At 41.0% G+C, this 24,507-nt stretch overlaps 1 protein-coding gene across 5 annotated transcripts in view; it reads left to right on the top strand.

Moving 5' to 3' along the window:
• The window catches only part of LOC138979396 (neuroglian-like), a 76,650-nt gene extending 54,449 nt beyond the window's left edge, over positions 1 to 22,201 (top strand). For all 5 annotated transcript variants that reach the window (XM_070352104.1, XM_070352109.1, XM_070352108.1 and 2 more), the window contains exons 3-14: positions 1,849 to 1,957; positions 2,693 to 2,889; positions 4,161 to 4,349; positions 5,229 to 5,366; positions 5,522 to 5,630; positions 6,679 to 6,890; positions 9,171 to 9,323; positions 9,682 to 9,825; positions 10,161 to 10,481; positions 12,432 to 12,566; positions 14,596 to 14,674; positions 15,558 to 22,201. In XM_070352104.1, coding sequence (XP_070208205.1) covers positions 1,849 to 1,957; positions 2,693 to 2,889; positions 4,161 to 4,349; positions 5,229 to 5,366; positions 5,522 to 5,630; positions 6,679 to 6,890; positions 9,171 to 9,323; positions 9,682 to 9,825; positions 10,161 to 10,481; positions 12,432 to 12,566; positions 14,596 to 14,674; positions 15,558 to 15,771 — 2,000 coding nt within the window. In that variant the 3' untranslated portion in view covers positions 15,772 to 22,201. The remainder of the gene's footprint in view (positions 1 to 1,848; positions 1,958 to 2,692; positions 2,890 to 4,160; positions 4,350 to 5,228; positions 5,367 to 5,521; positions 5,631 to 6,678; positions 6,891 to 9,170; positions 9,324 to 9,681; positions 9,826 to 10,160; positions 10,482 to 12,431; positions 12,567 to 14,595; positions 14,675 to 15,557) is intronic.
• The last annotated feature ends 2,306 nt before the right edge of the window (positions 22,202 to 24,507 follow it).

Here is a 24,507-nt window from a genome sequence, read left to right on the forward strand (position 1 = left end):
GCTGTGGGAACTGGACTTGATGTGTAGAGCAAAAGATGTGAAACAAAATGTATATTTTATTTTTACTAACTGCATGGTTCGGCAAACAAAATTCTGACAGTGCACATTATGAATGATTTGCATTTTATTCGTAATCATCTAACTTTTGTTTAAACCTCTGACTTGCGCTTAAAATTGACACATTCCTAGAAATACTGACATTTATTATATTTTTCCATACTTAATATTTATTCTGATGAACTTATTATATAATAAGCTAATAAAGTACACACATGAAAGCTATTGTATTATTTGATTATCAAATTTATATAATTTTTTAAACAATAGTGAAGGCTTTTCTCTTAAAGCCTGTCTTACACTGTGCCGAATTGCCCTTGCGAATAGCATTTTCCAATAATTCGCAATGATTGGGAAATGGTTGCAAGACATTCGTAAATGTTCTTAACCATTCGCTACCATTCACCTCTTGTTTCGAACATAGCAACATGTTCATAATATTCAAAAATATGACTTCCTTGTGAATATTAGGAACAATGTTGCTATGTTCGAAACAAGAGACGAATGGTAGCCAATGGTTAAGAGTGGGGTTATTTTCACCTGGGGCAGCTAGAGTAGTGCACACAATTGACATTTTGTATTTACTAAACAAAATGTGGCCTTGAATATTGTTATCTTTTTATTCTCTTTCCAAGGTTTATGAATTACTTCATTGAATAACCTCATAGGGTTAAATTGTCAGAAAGTTGGTATGTAAAATAGAAAGTTGGTATGTAAAACAAGTGTTTGGGGGTTAAGGTTCGAGATTTGGATTTTGCAGTCAAGTACTGTGACACATTTTATTTAAATTGTTTTCTGGAAGTTGATGTGTGTTTATAATTAATGTGATTATTCAACATTTCTCCTTCGTCCACAGTGTGAATTTTGCTGAGTATACTTAAAGTCTCATCAGACATTTACAACAAATATGTGAGAGTCCCTGGTTGAATGTGCAGGTCATATAGACATGTCTGTGTGTGTGGCCTGTGGGTTATATCAGCTTTCACGTTGACTGCCTTTATACAGTTACTGATTATACCCTGGTTTGAATCCTCACAGGCAGTCTTATTGTCTCAGGTTATTAAGACCATGATAAGAGAGAGCAAACCAAAATCTTTAAAGGACTACAAGAGATTTTTCTGAAAATGTACGATTTGGGCAATCTTTAGAGCCCCAACTGAAGGGTTCTTGTGTTTTTTGGGGTCAAAATCAGCTCTGAAGAGTGAGTATGAACAAAGGCTCAGCCCGCAATGAGTCGTGCCAATGTTTGAAAAATGGATTTGCATGAAGCCAAGAAAACAAATGTGTTTTTCCCTGATGACTGTTTTCCTCCCAACCCTTGAATTTTGTTCCCTTCACAAAAAAAAAAAAAAAAAAAAAAATTGAAAATGACAAAACTTGATCTTGCAGACTTTAGAAGGAAAGTTAGTCTTCTCATACACTCAGTGGACACAGCTCTCCCAATTGCAGACAGTAAAAAGCCACATGTGACTGTGTACATAAAACAACAAATTTCAATAAGAATTTTTTGGTTGAAAAAACAAAAAAAGTAAACGACTTTACGACCTTACAATTAATTGTTGGCCTTATCATCAGAAACAACATTTTTACTTTTTGACTAAATATCTTTGTGCAGAAAACATGTTGTTACCCGCTCTCTCTGTTTGGCTGCTGGTAATAAACTGAGTGTAATAAGAACTTGCACCTATTTATGACTTAAGCAGCACTTTGTTGACAAAACTTTTTCCATCTGCCTGTGGGGTTAACCTGGAGTTTATGATATTTATAATATATAATTTTGTGTGTGTACAGTCCGAGAGCCGCCCAAGATCTTGGAGCCTGCATCAGCTGACGAGTTGTTCTATGACGGAGGTGTGGACGTCACGCTGCAGTGCAGAGCTTCTGGACAACCTACACCGCTGTACGTATGCTTCCAGTTTGATAGTAGGCGACTTGCACAATGCATCGTCGAGTAAGCTCTTCAGTGGCAGAGGCGGGATAGTTTGCTTCGCTGTGGGCAACGTTTATAGTGGCGGCTTTACTGATCACGCTCAGTCAGGCGTTGTTATAGCCTAGTTGTATAACGTAAAAGTGCAAGAAGTTTTTAATATCCTTTTATAAAATTTAACATTTTGTAATGAGTTACACAGCGTTATATCAGTTTGTTTGGCCTCGTGGAACGAAGCCATTGGTGATGATCATGCCCTGGTTTTGAGACAGATCTTGCAAGGCTATGCAAGGTAGAGCGGATTTATCGTGCAAGGCGGCTATCACACATGATTTTCTTGCGATGAAGTGGTTCTCATTTTCCTTCTTCTTTTTTGCCTCCTTCTTCCTTGTTCATTCCCTCCTCTTCGTTTTCTTCTTTTTGCATTTCTAGGATTAGGTCAGCTTTAATGTTTTCGAGTTTCACTTTGAATGTGTCACGTTTCAAATTTTTATTTAATCTCTTTTAAAGCACTTGACAATAAATAATAGTGTTCAGTGGTGTGCATATATTAATTTCTGTTTGGAATTGTTCACTGTGTAATGTGTGTTTTTGTAGCTGTAGCTGAATGCTCGAGTAGTTAATTTGTAAGTTTGTTTATTCATCAGTGAATAAAAATAGAAAACCCCCACTATGTATGATTTAAATGCACGATTTTTTTGTTACTAGATACGAGTGGTACTGGAATGGCGCTCCAATAGAATCTACAAACCAAGCCATCACCTACGACCCGTCAACGGGCCTCCTGACCATAAAGGGTCTGACCACACGTGAAGAAGGCTTCTACAACTGTCGGGCCAGGAACACCTTCCCTAACGGAATGTCCGCCGTGGCCATCTCACACAAGATTGAAGTGCGCCGAGCACGTAAGTGTCCCTTTGAATACTCACTGACTAAGATGTTCCTGTGCTGAGATGGCATCAGATGATGTTGTGCGGGGCTCCCAACGGATGCCCCTCCTAGTGCGTCCCGGGACCCCCTCTTTCAATTTTTAGAGGGTCCATGAACCCCACTGCAGAATTTTAGAGGGTCCTAAGGGTCCAAAAGCCCAAAAGTCCCAGTGATTTCGTGTGTGTGTGTGTTTATCTACGGTATGCACGATAAAGGAAATTTAGTGCGTCCAAGGACCCGCTCTTTTAAAGTCTAGTGCGTCCTGGGACCCCCAATTTTTTTTTTAAGTACGAGTTTTTGGCTTCTAGTGTGTATAGGATGCAGGGACGCGCGCTATGGGGAGCCCTGGTTGTGAATTCAACAAGCAGTGACATTTAGCCTTCACCATGCAGAAGCTCCATGGGTCGTGGACCACCCAGAGACACACTAAAGATTATGTATTTCTGAAACCATTGAGCGTTCTGCTTGAGACTTCATGTACTCCTTAACATCATAAGGCTTTCCTTCTGACCAGATACTGATTATGATTGTTAACATAGAAATAAACAATTTATTAATGTGAATTACACAGTCCGGATAGTGTGGGTTGTCTATTAATAGTATTATCCATGTGGAATTTCTGACGTAACTTTACAGTGTTTACTGTAATACAGTATTCAGTGCATGTCATGTACGACCCATACACTTCAAAGAGGCATTATAACGTTTATCTTTATTCGGATGGTGTGGGTCTTGTTGTGTCCATCCTAGTCCACTTCCAGATCCATGTTAATTGATCTCGTATGATCTCGTGAGAACCGATAACATAGCGGCTATTGTTAAACAATGAAAACACACGTATACCAGGAATAAAAGCATCCCACTTGAACACACGAGCTGTGTCTCTGTCTTACTCTTTATTGTAGGTAAGAACACAACAGGTCTTGTAACGCAGACTTTTCTTCTTGTCGATCGCACGTTATATCATCAGTCCGGACAGCGAGACGAATGATGCCGTCTTTTCCAGGTCTTCCTTTCCTCCGCACAGCTTGCAGTTGAGGGAGACATTAGCTGTAACGCAGTAAATGTTGGCTTGGTTTTTTTTTTGTTTTTTTTTCCTTTTTAATCTTTCTCATGTGTGTTTTTGTGTGTGTGGTGTATGTTGTGCTGTACTTTTCACACGTAGAATTTGCAGTTCATGATAAGTTTGCGTTGCATATATGTTTAGTGCATTGAAGATAAATAATGTTTTCTGTATTATATCTAGGTATTGAACCGTGGACAAAGGATGAAGACAGAACCAAAACGGCGACCGAAGGAAACTACGTCTCCATTACGTGTGGGGATAACCTGCCAAAGTACTACGGTACCACCACCTTCAAGTGGTACACGGTGGAGGGCGACGATGATCTAATCGAAGTGGAGGAAGATAAACGGGTCTTCATTGACAACAAAGGTGTGTGTTTTTATGTTTGAATACTGTAGAGCATGCTTTAGCGTTTGTGCGAGTGCTTCTACATGTATATGGGATATTCTTAGTGAGTCAGGATCAGACTGTTAAAATTGCCAAGTAACATAACGTCAGCATTGTGTTTGCTCTTATTATAAACATTGTCTAACATTTGTACAAAATGATCATACCACTCAAAATTTGCCGCAGGATTTCTATAAAGAAAGCACACGAATCGAGGGGTCAATGACTTACTGGGTTTGAGTTCTAACCAAATGCATTCTACTGCTCTGGGTTCTTGGTTTATGCATCTACGCGTAATGTGTTTGATTGAGTCATGAATATATACCACGATTCTGGTCTGGCCTTGAATTTCTGGGTCTCGCCTTTCAACACAATAATCAGCAATCACGATATCATTATCGGAAACCCTGGAATCTAATCTTGATTCAGTAATACCAAATAAATGATAATTCGGCGAGACCTTCTCAAGGAAGGCACATACATCATGAACCTTATTATAGAGGTGATACACATTTAAATGACCAACACAGAACATAATAAAACAAGAAGTAAACACACACAATGATAACTAACTAATTGTACGCCTCTTGTAATATATCACAAACGCACAAGGATTTCGCCAAGTAAATGTCAAGATTCCCACAACACTAAGCGCGTTCAGACATTCCGAAAAGAATACTCTGAAAGAAGAGTCGTATGTGAAGCCAGGGAAGAAAGGAGACACGTTCGCGGGCCGGCCTGTTTTGCCAGAATGTGTATTTTTCCCGTTAATATTTGTGGTGACTATGATTGCTGCTTATGTGTTCCTGATTTTCATGACTTAATATGAAATATGTACTGTATTTCAAAAATGACTTTCAGGAACCCTACACTTCACTTACGTGCTGCGGACAGACGAACAGTCCAACAGATTCTACTCCTGTGCCATGTCCAACGTGGTTGAAGGGCAGATCACTCTGGGAGGAAGAACCAGACTGGTGGTTCAGAAGTCAGACTCCAGTAAGAGTTATATTTTTGTTTATCTAGTTATAAAATTGCAAAATCTTTGGTTTGTCTTTAGCTTTAACTTGGTTGTTTGTTGCCACTTTAGATCAGGTTCACAAGTGTGTTATTTTGTTAAAAACACCAGCTCAAATCACTGTCATTGGTTGCAGTCGCTGAGGTGAAGCCGGCCCTGCAGTTCTCCACCAAGCTTGCGGGAGATGGGGCCTTGACCTTTAAACGCAACACCATAGGACACCTGGAATGTTTCTTTAGTGGATAGTAAGTGTGTGTGCATGTGTGTGTGTGGGGGGGGGGGGGCTGTGACAGTGTGTGTGTGTGTGGTAGGGGAGGGTATGTGTGTGTGTACACATAGATGTATGTGTTTAATGGGTAAATTAGAATGTGTATTTGAAATGTTGCCTGGTATCAGGCATGAGCAAGTTCCAAAATTTTCACTCACCTTGTGGGCTAGTGAATTTCAAAATTGACTAGCCCACAAACAAAATCACTTGCCCACAAAAATGAGGTACCAAAGAAGAAAACGATTCCATCCATTCAAACGCGGTGAAAGGCGAACAGGTCTTTTGAAAGCGCCTGTACCGATCGAATCAGTTGAGCGACACGAGCACGCTGGTCTTGCGTTAGCTGGTGCATAGTGTGTCCCCCCTCTGTGTGTCTTCAACCTTTTTGTTTGAGTTTACCCATTTTTGGGTGCTTCACAACTTCACAACAGACAATCGTCGCTCGAAAATGATAATACCACAGACCCAAAACTTTGCTCCTGCCTGCTGGTATCATGTAGTGTTAAGTTTTTTTCCTTGTCTAAGTTCTTTTCTTTCTTGTTCTTTTGTTGAACACTTAGTGCTTAATTTAGTTTTTTAGCAATGTCAAGTTCCGAGGAATGTCCGTTTCCATGAAGAAAGTGTAACAAACAATTTTCAGTTATTGAAAATCAGTCAAATTCTTGATCTAAATGTTTGAAAAACCGCACAGACAATTGATCTGTCCATACAGAGTAATTCTTGACAAACATTAGTAATACAGTGGAACCCTCTTTCTTTTTAAGGCCCCACATTTAAGACTCCCTCCCTTTTACTGCCCGTGCGTTTTTTTTTATAGATTATCTGCTCATAACCTTTAAATTTACCCCCATGTTAAGGCTCTGTCCTATTTAAGATCAGTTTTCTCAGATTTCTGAATTTGGTAAAGAGGGGTTCCACTGTAATCCTTGCTGGTTATTGTTTGCTGACTTGATTCTTGTGTTATATTTAGCTTTTATCATCAGTAAACGTCATTTTATTTTAAACTCTTGTTGACTGTCTTTCAGTGTAAATGACCCAGGCAATGAAGTACCGTCCATAAAATGGCTGGACAATGCTGGCAACGAAATCGTCAGTGGTACTGACAGCTACACCATTGAGAGCAACGGCAGAGTGCTGAAGATCGCCAGTTTGGAGGAGGCAGACGAAAAACCCTACACTTGTATTGGTCGCAACACGATTGGAACAGCTGAGGGCAGAATGACCCTCAACGTTACATGTATGTTGAATACACTCTGTGTGTGTGTGTGTGTGTGTGCACACATGTGTGTGCTTATGTGTGTGTATGTCAGGGATGAAAATTCTCCGTTTTTTCCGACTTTCCCGATTATTTTCAATGGGCCATCCGATTTATTTGTGCGATTCCGTTTTTTGGCTCACGAAGTGTAGCCAATGCGATCGTAACTTTGTCTGTCTGTGCGTTTGTGCGTGTGTTTGTGCGTGAGTATGTCTGTGGTAGAAACTTTAACATTTCGTCATTTGAAGACGTCACATTATGGCGTAAGAGGGTTAGACGTCACGCGAAGGAATTACTGAAAATCTCGGTCATTGTTTTTTGAGCGGGCCGAGACTAATTGGCAGTCGTGTCGTAGATTGTTGTCTCTCTCTCTCTCTCTCTCTCTCTCTCTCTCTCTCTCTCTCTCTCTCTCTCTCTCTCTCTCTCTCTCTCTCTCTCTCTCTCTCTCTCTCTCTCTCTCTCTCTCTCTCTCTCTTTTTTCAGTGGTGCCCCAACAGTCAACAAAGTCTGGTACGATGATGATTTGTGTGCATATTTATAGTCTGTTTCATTCATGTTGCCTGTCATTTGCATTACTAATTAGAGCTGGATATATTTTGATAAGTAAACGTTAGAGTGTACACCAGATGGTATCCTCACAATTTAAACTTGCCATACCATTATTTTACATATTAATAACTTGTTCCAAGTTCATTAAGTAGTCTGAATTCCTGTTTTAGTTAACAAATGAGGAGTTTTGTAGCTGCTACAATGACTGTGATTTCCTTTCGCAAAAGGCCACATTTTCAGCTCTAAATTCCTAAATTTTCAAGATTTTCCGGGGGGCGTTGCCCCCCTAAACCCCCTACAGGGGTGCTGCCCCTTGACCCCGCCGGGGCCTTGGCAGCCTCTGGACCCCGGCCGATTTCAGTTTTTTTTTAACAAAGCAATTTTCATCCCTGGTATGTGCATGCACACTATCCATTAGAGTTTGTCTTTGAGTGCATGGATGATTTTGTGTGATTCCATCCTAATTGCTTCACTGTGTTAGTAAAATACAAATTAAGTAGAAGTGCATTGCCAAGGCACTGCATACCCTCCCCCTCCCCCCCCACGAAGGACAAATCCTCTTTCTCTCTCTCTCTCTCTCTCTCTCTCTCTCTCTCTCTCTCTCTCTCTCTCTCTCTCTCTCTCTCTCTCTCTCTCTCTCTCTCTCTCTCTCTCTCTTTCTCTCTCTCTCTCACACACACACACACACACACACACACACACACACACACACACACACACACACACACACACACACACACACACACACACACACACACACATAGACACCACACACACTCACTTACTCAGTCACTCACACATCATCCATGCACACAAAGCACATGCACACACACATAGACAGACATCAACACACACCCTTACATACACACACACACACGTACACACACATACGCTCTCTTTTCCCTCTCTCTCTTTTACTCACACTCGCGCACACACTAACCATTCATGCACACAAAACACACATGCACTTAGACAGAGACACACACACACACACACACTAACACCCCCCACACACACACACACCTATACACACACTCAGATATAGGCTACACTCTCACTTGTTCTCTCTCTCTCTCTCTCTACCTCTTTCTCGCTCTCACACACACACACTAACACCCCCCCCCCCTACACACACACACACTTGTGCACATAAACATGCAAACACACACACGCCACGCGCGCGAGAGAAAAGCCCCAGAGAGGTGATGTCACGATGCATTGACGTTAAAACATCTTCACGTCGTCTAATTGCGCGGGCATTATGCCGTAGTCTCGGAAATTCCACCCCAACATATCTGCCCTGGGTGGCGCCAGATCCAAAATCGAAGAAATGGTCGTCCACAACCGTATTTTACTTATGTATGTTCCCAATTTTTGGTAAACTTCCATCCCCAACTGTAGCCTCAGTTTGTGCACAAAGAATCCTTCTTTATCAATGTATTATCGGCATGAACATTTCTTAAGTCGATTACAGTATAGCGTTCGTGGGATACCTCCAGCTTTGCTGGGATAACATTTATGTATCAATTGATTCTGGTTGGAATTCCTTTTAGTTTTTACGATTGAACGCACACAAACATAAACTATTTTGTAGTCTCAGCTGGCCGCCTAAATATGATTTTTTGTCGGACTCTGACGTCACATGGTTTAAAGAAGAGAAATCCAGTGCTCAATCGATACATAATGCTTTGACGGTTGTCCTGTTATTTCCAGCATCCCCCATCTGGGTGAAACCCCTGCAATCCACAACTGTCCCTCAAGGCAAACACGCTGTGTTTCACTGTGAGGCAAGGTCAGCTGCCGGAGAGGTCCCCCCTGATCCCCCCAGGTGGTTTAAGAACGGACAGCGTCTGGACATGACATACGGTAAGCTACTGTGGATCTGTGCAATGCATGAGGTCAAAGTGTCTAACCATTAGTTGTTGCTGTGGTTGTTTTTTACCTGTCTTTAACGACCACCAAAGGGACTGACCGAAAGTGGTCATTATAAACAGTGGTCATTATAAACAGTGGTCATTATAAACAGTGGAAAGGAGAATTTTGGATTAACAAATCGTGGACGATCCTTGGGGTTGTGGGTCGGGAGGTTGTCGTTATCAAGAGGTCGTCGGCAGGATTGACTGCAGTAACATTTGAAGAATGCAGCAGAATATGAACATCTACATCCAGACTTTCATAGAGTTAAAGTAATGCATCATGTCTCATTATCGTTGTGTTGTTTCAGATCCCAACAAGTTTGCGTTTTCCAACGAGAAGCGAGAACTGCGAGTGAAGTCGGCCCAGAAGAACACGGACATCGCTTGCTTCCAGTGCTACGTCGGCAACAGTGTGGGGGAGGAGTTTAGTGACGGCTGTCTTAACGTCATCCGTGAGTAACGTTGTGTTCAGTTGAGATGTCAGGGTGAGATGTGTTTTTTGTGAATGAATCTTTTACATCCTGAAGGTAATAATGCTGTAGTGTTCCGTGTGTCTACATGTTCATGTGCCAACCACTGTCATTTCTCAGGTTTGCGATCATAAAGTTAAAATGATTGATTGAGGGTGCTTGCGTATGTCTGTGTTGGAAAGGCACAAAGCACACCATCTCTCCATGATGCCTGTCTGTGTTGGAAAGGCACAAAGCACACAATCTCTCCATGATGCCTGTTTGTGTGCACATGACTTTCCCACACCACGGTAACACTACAATTATGTTTGTTACAGTGCCAATTGAATTCGTTGCAAAACCAGTACCAGAGCAGACGATAGAAAGAGGCGATATCGTAAACTTGACCGTGGTAGCCACGGCTGACAAACTCTACCCTATTTCCTACAAGTGGCATTTCAACAACAAAACCTATGAGGGAGTGAGCGCTCCGCCCCACGTCATTTACGACGTCATCACCAACCTGGCCTACATCAACACCAGCGACCTGACCGACGAACAGATGCGGGACATCAGGGGAGTGTACAGACGTCAAGTCTACCACGAGTTTGAGACGGTCTTTGTGAATGTGGAGGTGAAACTGAAGGACGAACCTGTCGGTAAGTACTGTGTTGTATTGTAATTCATTGTAGATTTGAGAAAACACAGCAAGATTTATTTCAGTAGGAAATCGGTTAAGAGCATGTGTGCCCTTGTTGTTAAATTAAAAATAGATCTGCAAATCAAAAATGACTGGAGAGAAAAATGCCCCTTTGTGCAGATTGCTGTAACCCTTTCCCTGCTTTCACAAGCCTTGTCCGTCGCGATATAACCTTGAATGGTTGAAAACGACGTTAAACACCAAATAAAGAAAGAAACAAGCCTTGTTCTGTTTTCCCTGTGATTGTCTCCCTTGCGCTCTTAAAGCTGTAGCCTATGTAGCCTTCTGTCTTTCTTCTGTGCTGAAACTTTGTATCTGTGTGGATGATGAAACATTTGAGTGCTTTGATTAAAACTTAACATGGCAGCAATTTGTCAAGAGCATCTTTTGTCTCACTTCATCTGACAGAAATGATCTGTCAGACTTTTTCTCATGTTATTTTTGCAAAAGACGTGGCTATCTCCCGATATAACCCCGTCGGTTCAATCTTCAAATGGTTCAAAACTACAAACACCGTACCGGTTATAGGTCACACTTTTTAGTGGAAAATGCTTCGACGCCGGAGCGGGTACTGGACCCAGTGCCGTTGTAGTGCAAGTGCACTACAAAGTACACTTGCACTACAACGGCACTGGGTCCAGTACCCGCTCCGGCGTCGAAGCATTTTCCACTAAAAAGTGCACAAAATTTGACCTATTTCGTCGCCTATAGGGGACGGAAAGAATGTCATTTCAATGGTGTGATGACATTCTTTCCGTCACGTGACGTCTGGAGTATATATAGAGTGGTGTTGAACTTGGTTTTTCCGTTACTATATTTACAGGACCTATTCCGGTATCCCGTTGTAGGAATCCATAACCGGTACGGTGTTTGTAGTTTTGAACCATTTGAAGATTGAACCGACGGGGTTATATCGGGAGATTGCCAAAGACGTTTTCTTGTGACAATCCATCCAGGCTCAATTGTTTTGCTGCAATGTTCTAAGGGCTATGGACCTCTTGCTTTCTTTGCAGGGCTATGTGATGGAAAATTCTGTCAGTCTGACTGTGTCTGTGTGTCAGTGTGTCAGTGTGTCTGTGTGTCTGTGTGTCAGTGTGTCTGTATGTCTGTGTGTCTGTGTGTCAGTGTGTCTGTGTGTCTGTGTGTCAGTGTGTCTGTGTGTCAGTGTGTCTGTGTGTCAGTGTGTCTGTGTGTCTCACTGTCTGTGTGTCTCACTGTCTGTGTGTCTCACTGTCTGTGTGTCTCACTGTCTGTGTGTCTCACTGTCTGTGGCCTGATTATACACAACAGACGAATTCCGGAAATAACTCTGTCGGGTTGGTATGGGTTGTGACAGAGTGAATACCCTTGCTTTTTCTCGTAAAAACTTACGACACGTGGTTCTTGTACACGTGTATGAGACACGCACCCTCGCTAGTGACGGGCCTGTAATGTCAAAAAAGAAAGTTTCCCATTACTAAGCCAGTCACTAGGGAGGGGTGTGTCTCGTACACTGTACAAGAACCATTTGTCATAAGTTTGTCCAAGGAAAAGCAAGGGCATTCACCCTGTCACAACCCACACAATCCTGACAGTTATTTCAGAAACCGTCTATTTAGTCACGGCTTTGAGATTTCAGAGTGCAGAAACCAGAGAAAACGTAACAGCAGAGCAGAATACCACGTATCAAGACAGATTTTGGTTGAAGTCATTTTTTGAACTTTATGTTTGTGCTATAACTTTTTAACTTGTTGATTAATAGCTACTTCTACTACTGCCACAGCAAAAAACATCAAAACATCTGTTTGCTTATTTTGTAACCCTTGTAAAATTCTAAAAACAATTCAATTCTGATCTCTCACAGATCACCATAGAAATATGCTGCTCATCCCAACATATTTCTAACGCATTCTTCATGCATGGTTTTCAGTGGTACCAGTGGCTGCGGCAGGGTTTGATTACTGGATCATCGGTCTTATCATCGGCATCCTCCTCATTATCATCATCATCCTTATCATCTGCTGTGTCATCTGTCGTCGCAAGATGCTGGAGGGAGAGTATCCAGGTAAAGATTGAGAGAGAGAGAATGAGAGAGAGAGGGAGAGACAGAGAGAGAGAGAAAGAGAATGAGAGAGACAGAGAGAGAGAGAGAGTGAGAGAGAGAGAGAATGAGAGAGACAGAGAGAGAGAGAATGAGAGAGAGAGAGAGAATGAGAAAGAGAGAGAATGAGAGAGACACAGAGAGACAGAGAGAATGAGAGAGAGGTAGAGAGAGAGAGGTAGAGACAGAGGGAAAGAGAGAGAGAGAGATAAAGATACAGAGAGAGAGACAGAGAGAGAGAGAATGGAGGTATTACACACCGCTACGACCGAAGAGAAGTGAAAAATAAACTCCTGTTGTGCAGCGGGATAAAGTATTCCCTCATACCTCAGAGATATACCTTCACTCGCTCGCAGCGACGTCACGTGACATTTTAGATGGTGGAACAAAATGCTGTCGCTTATCAGCACTGGGTGCAGTGCCTTTGTAGTGCACTTGCACTACAACGGCACTGGGTCCAGTACCCGCTCCCGCATCGAAGCATTTTCCACTAAAAAGTGCACAAAATTTGACCTATTTCTATAGGGGACGGAAAGAATGTCATTTCAATGGTGTGATAACATTCTTTCCGTCACGTGACGTCGCTGCGAGCGAGTGAAGGTATATCTCCGAGGTATGAGGGTATACTTTAACCCGCTGCACAACAGGAGTTTATTCTTAACTTAGCTTCGGTCGAACCGGTGTGCAATGGGTGGAGAATGAGGGAGACAGAGAGAGAATGAGAGAGACAAAGAGACAGAGAGAGAGAGAGAGAGAGAATGAGAGAGACAGAGGTAGAGACAGAGAGAATGAGAGAGAGAGGAGAGAGAGAGGGAGAGAAAGAAAGGGAGAGAGAGAGGAGAGAGAGAGAGGTAGAGACAGAGAGGTAGAGACAGAGGGAAAGAGAGAGACAGAGAGAGATAGAGACAGAGATAGAGATACAGAGAGAGAGACAGAGAGAGATAAGGAGAGAGGGACAGAGACTGAGGGAGAGAGAGACAGAGAGAGAATGAAAGAGAGAGAATGACAGAGCGAGAATCTCATGTGTGTGCGTGACTGTGTCTGTGTATCTGTGTGTACACATGGACTCGATGGAGGGAGACCATTCAAGTAGAAAAGGGAGAGTGAGTTTGTGCGTACATGTGTGCTGTAATCCTAAAATAAAATGTAGCGGTCCATGTACCAATAGAATGTAGCAGGCAAGGGCGGATCTGGGGGGGGGGGGGGTTACACGGGTTACGTAACCCCCCCCCCCCCACCCACGCCAAAAAAGAGGTAATTTATTGGCTCAGGATGCACCAGATAGCTCTATTTTGCTTCTTTGGATACAAAAAAATGTACAGGGGGGCATGCCCCCGGACTCCCCTAGGGGCTTAGGCGCCTTCGGCGCCGTCAACTTGTATCTTCGCAGTCATTTTGTAACCCCCCCTCCAAAGTGAATTGATCCGCCCTTGAGCAGTGCATGTACTAATAGAATGTAGCGGTTTATGTACCAAGGAGGAAACAATAAAGATGCTGGGTTTGTCTCAAAACATTTTGAGAGAAGATTTGCAAGTAGAAAAGTTTCTCCTGTTAATGAATACCAAAGCTGAAGAGTATCGGTAAACCTTAGTTTTTGGCCATTGGAAAACAAAAGGATCAGAAAAATCTGGACCCTTAGCCCACCAGGCAAAGCCGGGATTCCAACACGCTACCTTCCGCATGTGACGTCTTATCCACTGGGATATTGCACCCGTCGCGCACACTTTTTGTAGGGGCGCAGCATGGGAGACTTGGACATGGGGAGGACACACTCTCACATCAGGGGACACTATCAGGGGACGTTATCAGGGGACGCTATCAGGGGACACTATCAGATCGGAGCTGCAATGTGTCCCCTCTTTGACAAATACAATTAGTTGGTTTTAACGATACTCTTCAGCTTTAATCAAATGAAGCGATGATTTGGTTTCCCCTTATCACTCAAAGATTTGCTGAAGCAAAGTCTGATGTTGTGTTTTGCTCTGTGTGACAGTGGACAGAAAGGAGACAGCTGCTGGCCTTGACCCTGAAAAAGAACTCAAGGACAGTGGATTCCACGACCTGTCTCGAGCGTAAGTTGTGCCTGTGTCCTCGCTTGCATGCGTGTGAGTGTGTGTGTGTGAGAGAGAGAAAATCACCCCTTTTTTTCTTGAAAAGGAGGCTTCTCTTGTTTCTTTTAACGCATATTCTCTGATGCAGCTAGTTCTGACATGCCCCAGACCTGTGCACATCTACGGTTTCTCCGTAATTTCTCTGATTTTTATATGCAGAATACGGTGCTACGGATTTTTAATTAAAATTCCGAAATTCCAATGTTTTACTCACACACAAAAATTTTTACTTTTTTTCAGTTTTAAGATGTTTTGACCAATTAGTTGGCCATTGCACTGAAAAGTTGTTTTCCGATTTACTCAGCATTGAGTCTTTGTTCTTAGACTTAGTTCGTCCAGCGTCCAAATGACGAGACCAAAGACATTTTCAGAACAAATGTTACAACAGTGTTGATGTTTCACCTTGGCTTGTTAATAAATAGTAATTCCCATTCTACTGGGTCATAGTGTTTCAGTTTGTGTGCTTTGTGAGCAGAATTATGTCTTCGGAACGTACTACTGAAACATTTTAAAAACTACTGAAATTTAGTTTAATTACTACTGATGAGCGTTTTGAGTGTGCACAGGTCTGCATGCCCGCTTGTTTTCTTAGTTCCCTTCTCTGTGTATTTCATGATTGTGGTTTTGTACCTGTGTTGTCCAACACCTACATATTTGTGAGTGAGGGAGCAGAGTTAGGAATCCTTTAATCACAATTCACTGTTGGTGAAGATCTGTAATAATGATCATTTGCCCCTCATATTTTCTGTGACTACGATCACCATTCACACAGTCATCGTTCTCTCTTGTGTGTCCAGTGACTACGACTATTCACACTTGTCATTATTCTCTCTTGTGTTTGCAGTGACTACGACTACTACCCAGAGAAGAAGTCGCCAGCGCTGGACTTTGACGACATCCCCATCGGCGAGGGTGACGACGAATCGTTCGGGTCGGCCGAGTACGGAGAGGAGGCAACAGCGTTCAACGAGGACGGGTCTTTCATCGGCGTCTACTCCAAGGGCAAGAAAGCCGCCCCACCCGCCTACCAGCCGCCCAAAAGCGAGTCCGACGTGTGATTGGCTGTCACGTCACACACTAATGTTTATCTGTGTTGTTCTGCACTGCGTTGACGCAACCTCTCAGCAGGACTTGCTGGCTTTGGAATGTTCCTGGATGCGAGTTACGTACGATGAACAAACCGGAGAAGCTTTGGACTATAGATGGACATGGGAGGGATGTTTCGATTGGAGAGGTGGCAGAGTTTCTCTCGAGAAACGCGGTTGATAGATAAATGAAAAATTGCTAACGTGTGTCTGAACAGCTGCCGTGTTTGGATTAGTCTGATTGATTTTGATTTGATTGGCTTGAATACCACTGAGATCGACTTAAGCTGATGGACCGATATCAAAATATTTATCACTTGACACGGTTCTGTGAGTACATGAATAATGAGAGTGGTCCCCCCTCTCTTTACCGCGGCATCAGGCTTTATGAAGAAAAAGATCGGCGGATAGCAACAACAATTTGTTACGCTGAATTTGAAAGAAGAATAAGATGTGATGACGTATCATTAATGTAAGTAAGAGTATAGTTTATTAAATGTACTAACCAACTTTTTATGCACTGAATTTATATTTGAGGGAGACTTTCATGTGCTGGCGATTACTGCAAAAAGTATTGAGAGAGTTTTGATGCACAGTTCTGTGCCTAGAGCAAGTCGTTCCATTGCATCAACTGCAGTAAGTAATCATCACTCCCTTGTTTGATTAACAAGAACTTTAATGTCGATCAGAACAGTTGAAGAACAGAGAAATGGTTGTCTCTCAAACTTCAGAATTGTAATTATTATTGTATTAATACTTTTAATTGGACTGTTTTCATAACCCTTTTTTTTCTTCAAGAACAAAAAAAATCAGACCGTAACTCCTTGCCTCCTCCAAGAGAGAGAAACACAGAAAAATGTGCAACATATAATCAACCTCAGGTTATTTACACAGATTCATAATTCTATTAAATAAATAAATAAGTAAATAAATACAATAAATAATTAAACAAATAAATAAAAAGTTTTGTAGTGATGATCGGCGTTGTCAAACCATAAGACGTTTTTGGGAGGGCATGCACTGTGGGTAAGCAGAAGACAGAAATGCATGGTGTTAATTGTGTGCCTTAATCAATCAATCAATGAGGCTTATATCGCGCATATTCCGTGGGTACAGTTCTAGGCGCTCTGCAGTGATGCCGTGTGAGATGAAATTTTATACGGCCAGTAGATTGCAGCCATGTCGGCGCATATTTACCTTTCACGGCCTTATTCCAAGTCACACGGGTATGGTAGACAATTATTAACTGTGCCTAAGCAATTTTGCCAGGAAAGACCCTTTTGTCAATCGTGGGATCTTTAACGTGCACACCCAATGTAGTATACACGGGGGGTGGTTCGGACACCGAAGAGAGTCTGCACACAAAGTTGACTCTGTGAAATAAATTTCCGCCGAACCTGGGATCGAACTCGCGCTGACAGCGGCCAACTGAATACAAATCCAGCGCGCTACCAACTGAGCTATATCCCCGCCCTTACAATTACAACAGATACGGAAAGAAAGGCGGTTGCCTGAACGGGCAGTTGCCTCAAAGTCTCTGTTGGCCTGGCGACGAGGACGGGAGTTAAAAAACGCCTGGTGTCGGTGTCATTTCTCTCACTTCCCAAGCTCTAATTTTGTCTGAACTTAATTTCCTGTGAGTTTAGTCGTCTTGCTTAGAGCTTTGTCAGTGTTGTGTAGACTTCATGTTGATGGGGTGAAGACAACGTCAGGTGAATTGCATCACACCAAACTTTCCACTAATGGGACGATAACGTTGTAGAGAATGAAATAAAGAAAATCAGGTACTTTCATCACACATTATGCTTCATGACCAAATGCCTGAAAGCTAGCTCGCTTTCAAAAGTTACTGGTTTGAGGGAATGGGGGATTTTGTCCGAGAGTGTTCTATGACAGCATTCCATGCTCATATCAGTTGTGCTTGTTATAAATACTAGACGTTGTAGGTGTAAGGAACAAAGTGACACACAAAGTGAACATAGTTTCTCGTTCACTTTACTTTTTCAGTAGAATACATTCCGCTTATTGTGTGCACGCATCGACTGTTTCCTGGATACGGACAAGTAGCCATTCCAAGATTGTTGTAACACTAACAGTCATGGTTAATTTTGAGAATGTTGAGCGATGGAAGGATAAACTTTGATTTGTATTCTGACATAATTTCCTAGTGTAGCCTGTACAAAGCATAGAGCGAACTCTTGGCAGCAACTAGACTTTAAATGGATGACATGGCACGTTTTCAAGCAGATGTCATTGTAAAATATTTCCTTGTCAGAAGTACGTTCGTTTTGAATGCTGTCATTGTCAATGTTAACTTTGTGTGTGCTGTAAATGTGAAATTTGTTTGAAGTTGATGAAGCTTGCTTTGTGCTATTACTGCTATATAATTATGTGTGTGTTTAGTTTTGCTAGGTATTTCATAAAGGGTGCAATTTCAGTTTTGCGTTTATCATCCGTTATTTTCACCCCTTTACAAATGACACAATTCTCTGTGAACAGAAATGTATGTTCTTTCACTAGACTCCGAGTGTCTCCTTGCTTTTTGTAGAAGTAGAGCTGTTTGGTTGTAGGCAACCCTCATGCATAAACTTTGTCTTACACTGTGTACATCTGCCTTTTTTGTCTGATACATGTCTATCTATTTTGCCTTGGTTTGTTTGTGGTAGGAGTTGCTATGATTGTGTTTGTTCCTTGTCCAAGCGGAGTTTGTATTATCTTTTTAGCTTGATCTTAACCCCGGATCTCCTCTAGAATGAGTTGAAGGTGCTGAACTGTGTTGTGTGCTGCCGTGTAGACGCAGTTTGTAGAGAACGCTTCTCTCACCCTCCTTTGTGCTCAAGTTCCACTTAACTATCTTTATTTGTTTTTAGTTCTTTTCTCATTTAAAATGTACCTTTGAATAGCTTCTCAGTTCAGGTTAACTCAGATGTTTTCAATGTCAAACCGTGGATGCAATTCAAAAGATATAAATTATGTTGAGAATGAGTAGAGACTGTTAATACTATTTGTATGAATATATATCGAGTTTAATCTCAGTGTATTGTGTAGACTGGATGAGTTTCCGATTGATATGCTGTAAGAGTATTTGTATTGTGTGAGTATGTAAGTATGTATATATGGTGAATATATGAAAATTATTAGATTTTCTGGTGTCTTTTTAATCTTCTTGCAAGCAGCGTTACATTTTTTCAGGCAGAGTTTTGTTTTATGTCTCCATGTGTGAATGGAACATTTCAATTGTCTTTTTTGTCAGTTTGTGAGAGGTTGTAAATGTACAATTTCTTTTTTCTTTAGAATTATGTTGAAATTATGGTTGGTCATGATCATTATCTTTGCTGCTTGTGTTGTTAACAATTAAATTTTTTGTAAAATGTCTTTGTGAAGCGTTATTCGTGTGTTCTGTTTTGTGAAGCCACAAGTGGAATGTACAACGCCATCGTCAGAGACTGTGGAAATGGACTGACTTTGACAGTCCTTGTTGTTTGTACATCACCGTCAGTCATCACATATTTGTTCATGTCCTGTACATTCTAACACAGTTTTCTGGAATTATCATGAAGTTGCAGATGAAAATCTGCATCGATGCTTTTTCACAGGTGTACAGAAAATTGTATCTGTATATACATTAACACTCTCTGCAATTGTGTCCTTTTCCCTGTTTCTCAATTCTTGAAAGATTATTATATATAAAACTTCTTACACATAGAAGAGTGCAGTTGCTTCCGTTTAAGTGCTGCTGTTGTGGGAGCGTAAGGGATTCAAATTAATCTGAAAATGTACGTTAACAATGCATATTACACTTCTGTTTCTAATCAAGTCCAAGGAGAGAAAATATGAAAAGAGAAAAAGAACAAAATGACTGATAGTCATTGTTTTGGATTAAGCAGAAACAAAATTGGCACTTTGATAAATCATAAAATTAAAAAAAAGGGTGATTTTTTTCTCCCCAGACAGCGCTTAAAGCTGAAGCAACTGTAATACTAACAGCACACTCCAGAGTATAGTATATAATATTTATCAGGCAGTTTCTTCACCGAGAACTTGTGTCCGTGTCACCTGTAGTGTGTAGAACTTGTGTTGATTGTCCGTACCACTTGTGGTCATTATCCGTACTGCGCAGATACTGTCTTCAGCTCATCCAGTCATTGTACAAATCTCGTTGTCACATCTCATAGTACACATTGTGTTGTACACATCTCATAGTACACATCATGGTTCACATCGTGTTGTGCACATCTCATGCTACACATTGTGTTGTACACATCTCATGCTACACATTGTGTTGTACACATCTCATGGTTCACATCGTGTTGTACACGTCATTACAGTCCGCATCTTGTCCATCTATCACCCTGTGTCGTTCCGACGCAGACAGAGTGTAAAGTGTATTGCCAAGTTGTTACTTTTACAGTGTTTATGTCGCCCCCTGGTGGACCGTTTACAGCCACCCCGGGGTCTCCTTCAGAGGGGCCGTACAAGTCTACCCGGCTATAATGCCCTCCGTGTTACACCCGCTTTTTTACATTATTTTTTTTACTGACTTGTTTCAAGTCTTTGTACACGTGCGAAAGGTGGTAGCCCTGGTAGACTTGGTCCCTCTCCCCAACGTCAGCGAAATGTCTTCTCTCGTTCGTCTTTAGCTAGAGATACTCTTTTATTTCATTTCTGTCATTGTTCGTCTTTAGCTAGATATACTCTTTCTTTTCATTTCTGTCATCGTTCGTCTTTAGCAAGAGATACTCTTTCATTTCATTTCTGTGTTGTGTTCATTTGGTAATGACTGGACATAGGTAGGGTCATTATCAACATTTTCCATCAGCTGTTGGATGTATCGCTCTTTTTCCTCACTGTATGTGGACTGAAGAGTAGATTTGTGTATTTCCCAATGCCTTCATAGCACAGAGATAGTATCGGATATATATTCTGGGATTTTTCTTCTGTAAAACACAGAATGGCTTTGAATTCTAGGACTCTTACCACGTGCATACTGACACTACAAATGAATGAGCCAAGAAATGGTTTCACCTGCAACTAATTTTAAGGGAAAATGTTTTGTTGCTTTGGCTTTGAAGAAACTGTTTTTGCAGATCTGCTGTTACATATTGGACAAGTATAGCAGAACACATACTTAATTCATGCGCTCACTTAATTAATGCGACTAACTTTGCCTTTTACAAAATCAGTATGTCTTCATTTCTTGTTCTTTCCTTTTTTAAACATAATGTATTATTTTTCTGCGTTGTGCTTGCATTGTGTTTATATCCCTGGGCTAACAGGTCAGCTAGCTTAATCAAGTTTCTTACATTATGCAAACATTCTTGTTCATTTGTGTACATTTTTTATTTCAATGGTTGTGAAATTGATTGACTTAACTGGTTATATAAGTTATAACTGTTAACCACAAGGAAGGTAACAGCCATTGTGACAGTGTGAACAATAATAAAATCACATTTTTGTAAGATGTTAACATTTCAAATGAAGTCCTTGTTTCATGTTTTTCTCAACACAACACACATGGTGGATGATTTCTCAGGCTAAGATTTTGGTTTCACACTTTGCTTTTTGCTTAAAGAATAGGATTATTTTTCAAGTTTTGTGAGCATGTACTGGGTTAGGCAATGGTGTACAGGGAATATTGTTGATCTATTATTTAAACCCTCTTGGTTTTTCTGTTGACCATTCTTTATGAAGCAAATCTGTAAATTTCTGAAAGGCAAGAAAATCTGTGTCAACACAAGGACAGTGTTCTATAAATGATATGATAGCATACTTATGTGTGAACAGGCAAATAGACCACAGACAGCTTTGTTCTTTTAATATTGTTGGCTCAAGTGTCATGGGTACGATTAAAATATTTCTCAGGTTGTGATTTTTATTTCAGTTTTCTCACTACTTTGAAGCTGTAAGAAAAAAAGAGTTGGAAACTAAGTCGTGTTAGAATCAATGAAACGTCTTTTATTTAAAAACTACTTTATGATACAACATTGCGAACGTTCATTGTGAAATTCATTTATTTGAAAGCTACTTTGTTGAGAGAAAAAAATTGAGAAAAATGACTGAAATTCTTGGTCAGAAATGTGACTCAAGAATAGATAATTAATTGTATTGTATGATTATATTTTAGCTTGTCATCTTTTTCCATCTCAGGATGTCGGGAGTGTACATGTGTGTGTGGTGTCACTGAAGAGTGTAAATATGTTACTTATTCACCATCCACTCTAACCTTTCGCATTGTGGTTCTTGCTTTGTACATGTACTGTCTAGTTTCGTTTTGTGTTTTTTCCAAGCTGACACATTAACATGGAGGGCGCCCTTTCCAACAGATTTATTTCTTGTATACTGCAAAATAGCACAGACAGGATCTGTTTTGACATTTTTAGCAATAAAATTGGCTTGAATAATCTTTGTAGTTTTTGGTTTAATTTGTTTTCTGTCATTTGTGTGTGTGTGTGTGTGTGTGTGTGTGTGTGTGTGTGTGTCATTCTTCACTTATCGTGACTATCGCGGTACATCTCGTTCAAAGCCAAAAAACAATAATTTCAGATAATTAAAAAACAAAATCACATCATATCCGTGTTTTATCAATGTAAATGCATCGGTAGAAAATGGCACTATGGAAAAAAAATAATTGTTACTGTGGTTAAATTTGATTCAATTCCGATTTTAGTGCTGAAAATGGCGTCGGAAAATGGGAATGCGTACCCCTACTTCTGTAATCGCCCATTGCAATTAGTTTAAAGATAGCCAAACCCAAATGATTGACTGCATGTGATTGTCCAAGGTTAAAATAAATCAGCGGTATGTTCGAATGCTTTACTCTGCTTGCTTTTTGCCGTAAAATTGGGGTTTGAAATGGAGGTAACCTGCCTTCACGTGGCGTCACAAAATTCCTATCCACAGATTCAGGTCAAGCAGACGACACAATTATTGAACAAACAAAATTTTAATGAAAACTGACAAACATATGAAAGACACTCACATTTTTATTGAAAAACAAGAAATAAAATATTTCCAAAGACTTGTAATGTCTTGATTTGTGCTTGGTGTCACGTTTGTCACTCAGGTTACCAGAGTTTGTTTTTCAAGTTCTGTTTCGGTAATCGACAACTTGGCATGTTGTGAAGGGCCCCGAAACATGCATTATCAAACTCTACCCCAAACTTGATGACGTTTTGGGTCAAAAATAGTCACGTGGTGTGTTTTCTAAACCAAATTTGATGAAGTGTCACACAACCGAGAACCAGTGTGCGCAGGTAACTGTGTCTTTAGTTTGGTGCGTTTTTGTTGGACTCGGCCGAAACATCGCTTGATCGCCATTCATTTCATTTCACAGGGTCAGGGGCGGACGAGGGGGGGGGGGGGGGGCACAGGGGGCACGTGCCCCCCCCCCCCCCCGAAAAAAAAAAAAAAAAAATTTTTTCTATGCTGATTTTATGACCATTTCTAAGTTCAAATGGCACCAGATGGCACCATTTTGCTTCTTTGGGCAATTTTTTTTTCCGGGGGGGGGCATGCCCCCGGACCCCCCTAGCAAATTCGGGCGCTTCGCGCCCATCACATTCACTTTCGATTCAAAGTGCCCCCCCCCCCTTACAAAGCAACTGATCCGCCCCTGAGGGTGCATCGGTAAGTGTTTTTCATGCTATAGGTAATCTATCTGAAGGCTCTGTTTTTACTAAGAAGCTGTATTTTTTTAATATCAGTCAATTGACCACAAGTGCATTCGAATCCCTGCAGATTTTCCCAGTGTCACTTGTGATGCAGGTAGCAGGGAAACGCAGCGATCAGCGTTGTTTTTGTAGAAAACGTGTTAATTTTTTTAAATTCTGATTATTAAAGAAGAAGGAACTACCAGATACTTTTGTTTTTCATAACTTTTCTTTTATTGCTTTCTTTTCTCTCCCTGTTGTCTTTTTTAACCTGTGTTGTGCAGTGGCGTCACGCATCACACAGGTTACCTTTTTCATTTTATTATCACATTTTCTTTCAAGAACAGACTGTATTGTGTTCTACTTGCATCATTGCAAGGGTATGTGTGTGGAAATCATGTGAATAGTCAATGATAATGAGTGTAAAGAAATCAAGTCTTTGGTGAAAAAAAAAAGAAGCCTGGTAACCTGCACATGGCGTCACACTATTTCCTGCCTTGCAACCGTACGAGTTCCACTCATTACCATTAAACATGGTTCATATTGGTAGAAAAAGAAGTACTTCTATCCTATCAATGCTTATTACACAACTTGAGTGATTAAAAGTGGTATATTTCATGCTTTAGTGTCACAACATTATGCAGGTTACCAGAACCATGACCCCCCGACGAGAATGGAGTTTTTATCTAAGGTATCAAAGCTACCAATTTGCTGTTTGCATATTCAGGTAGTTGATGCACATGTCTTCAGATTGGCACTAATTGTTTTATTCTTATGACAAGTTTGATTTTTGGGGCCAATTCCCCTTTTTTGTCACGATAAGTGAAGAATGACTCATGTGCATTTATATGTGTGCATTTATGTGTGTGTGTGTGTGTGTGTGTGTGTGTGTGTGTGTTTGTACAAGCAATGTTAAAGGAATATTACCTTAAATAAAAAAGTAACTCTCGGACTGCTTATAAAGTTATACCATAAGATTCTGCGTTACAAATAATGGTCGAGCGTCGGAGCACTGCCCACACTTTGCAAAAGCAAGTGTTTTAGAAGCTTGATCAGATGT

The sequence above is a fragment of the Littorina saxatilis genome, linkage group LG11 (assembly GCF_037325665.1).
Source record: "Littorina saxatilis isolate snail1 linkage group LG11, US_GU_Lsax_2.0, whole genome shotgun sequence".
Lineage (NCBI taxonomy): Eukaryota > Metazoa > Mollusca > Gastropoda > Littorinimorpha > Littorinidae > Littorina > Littorina saxatilis.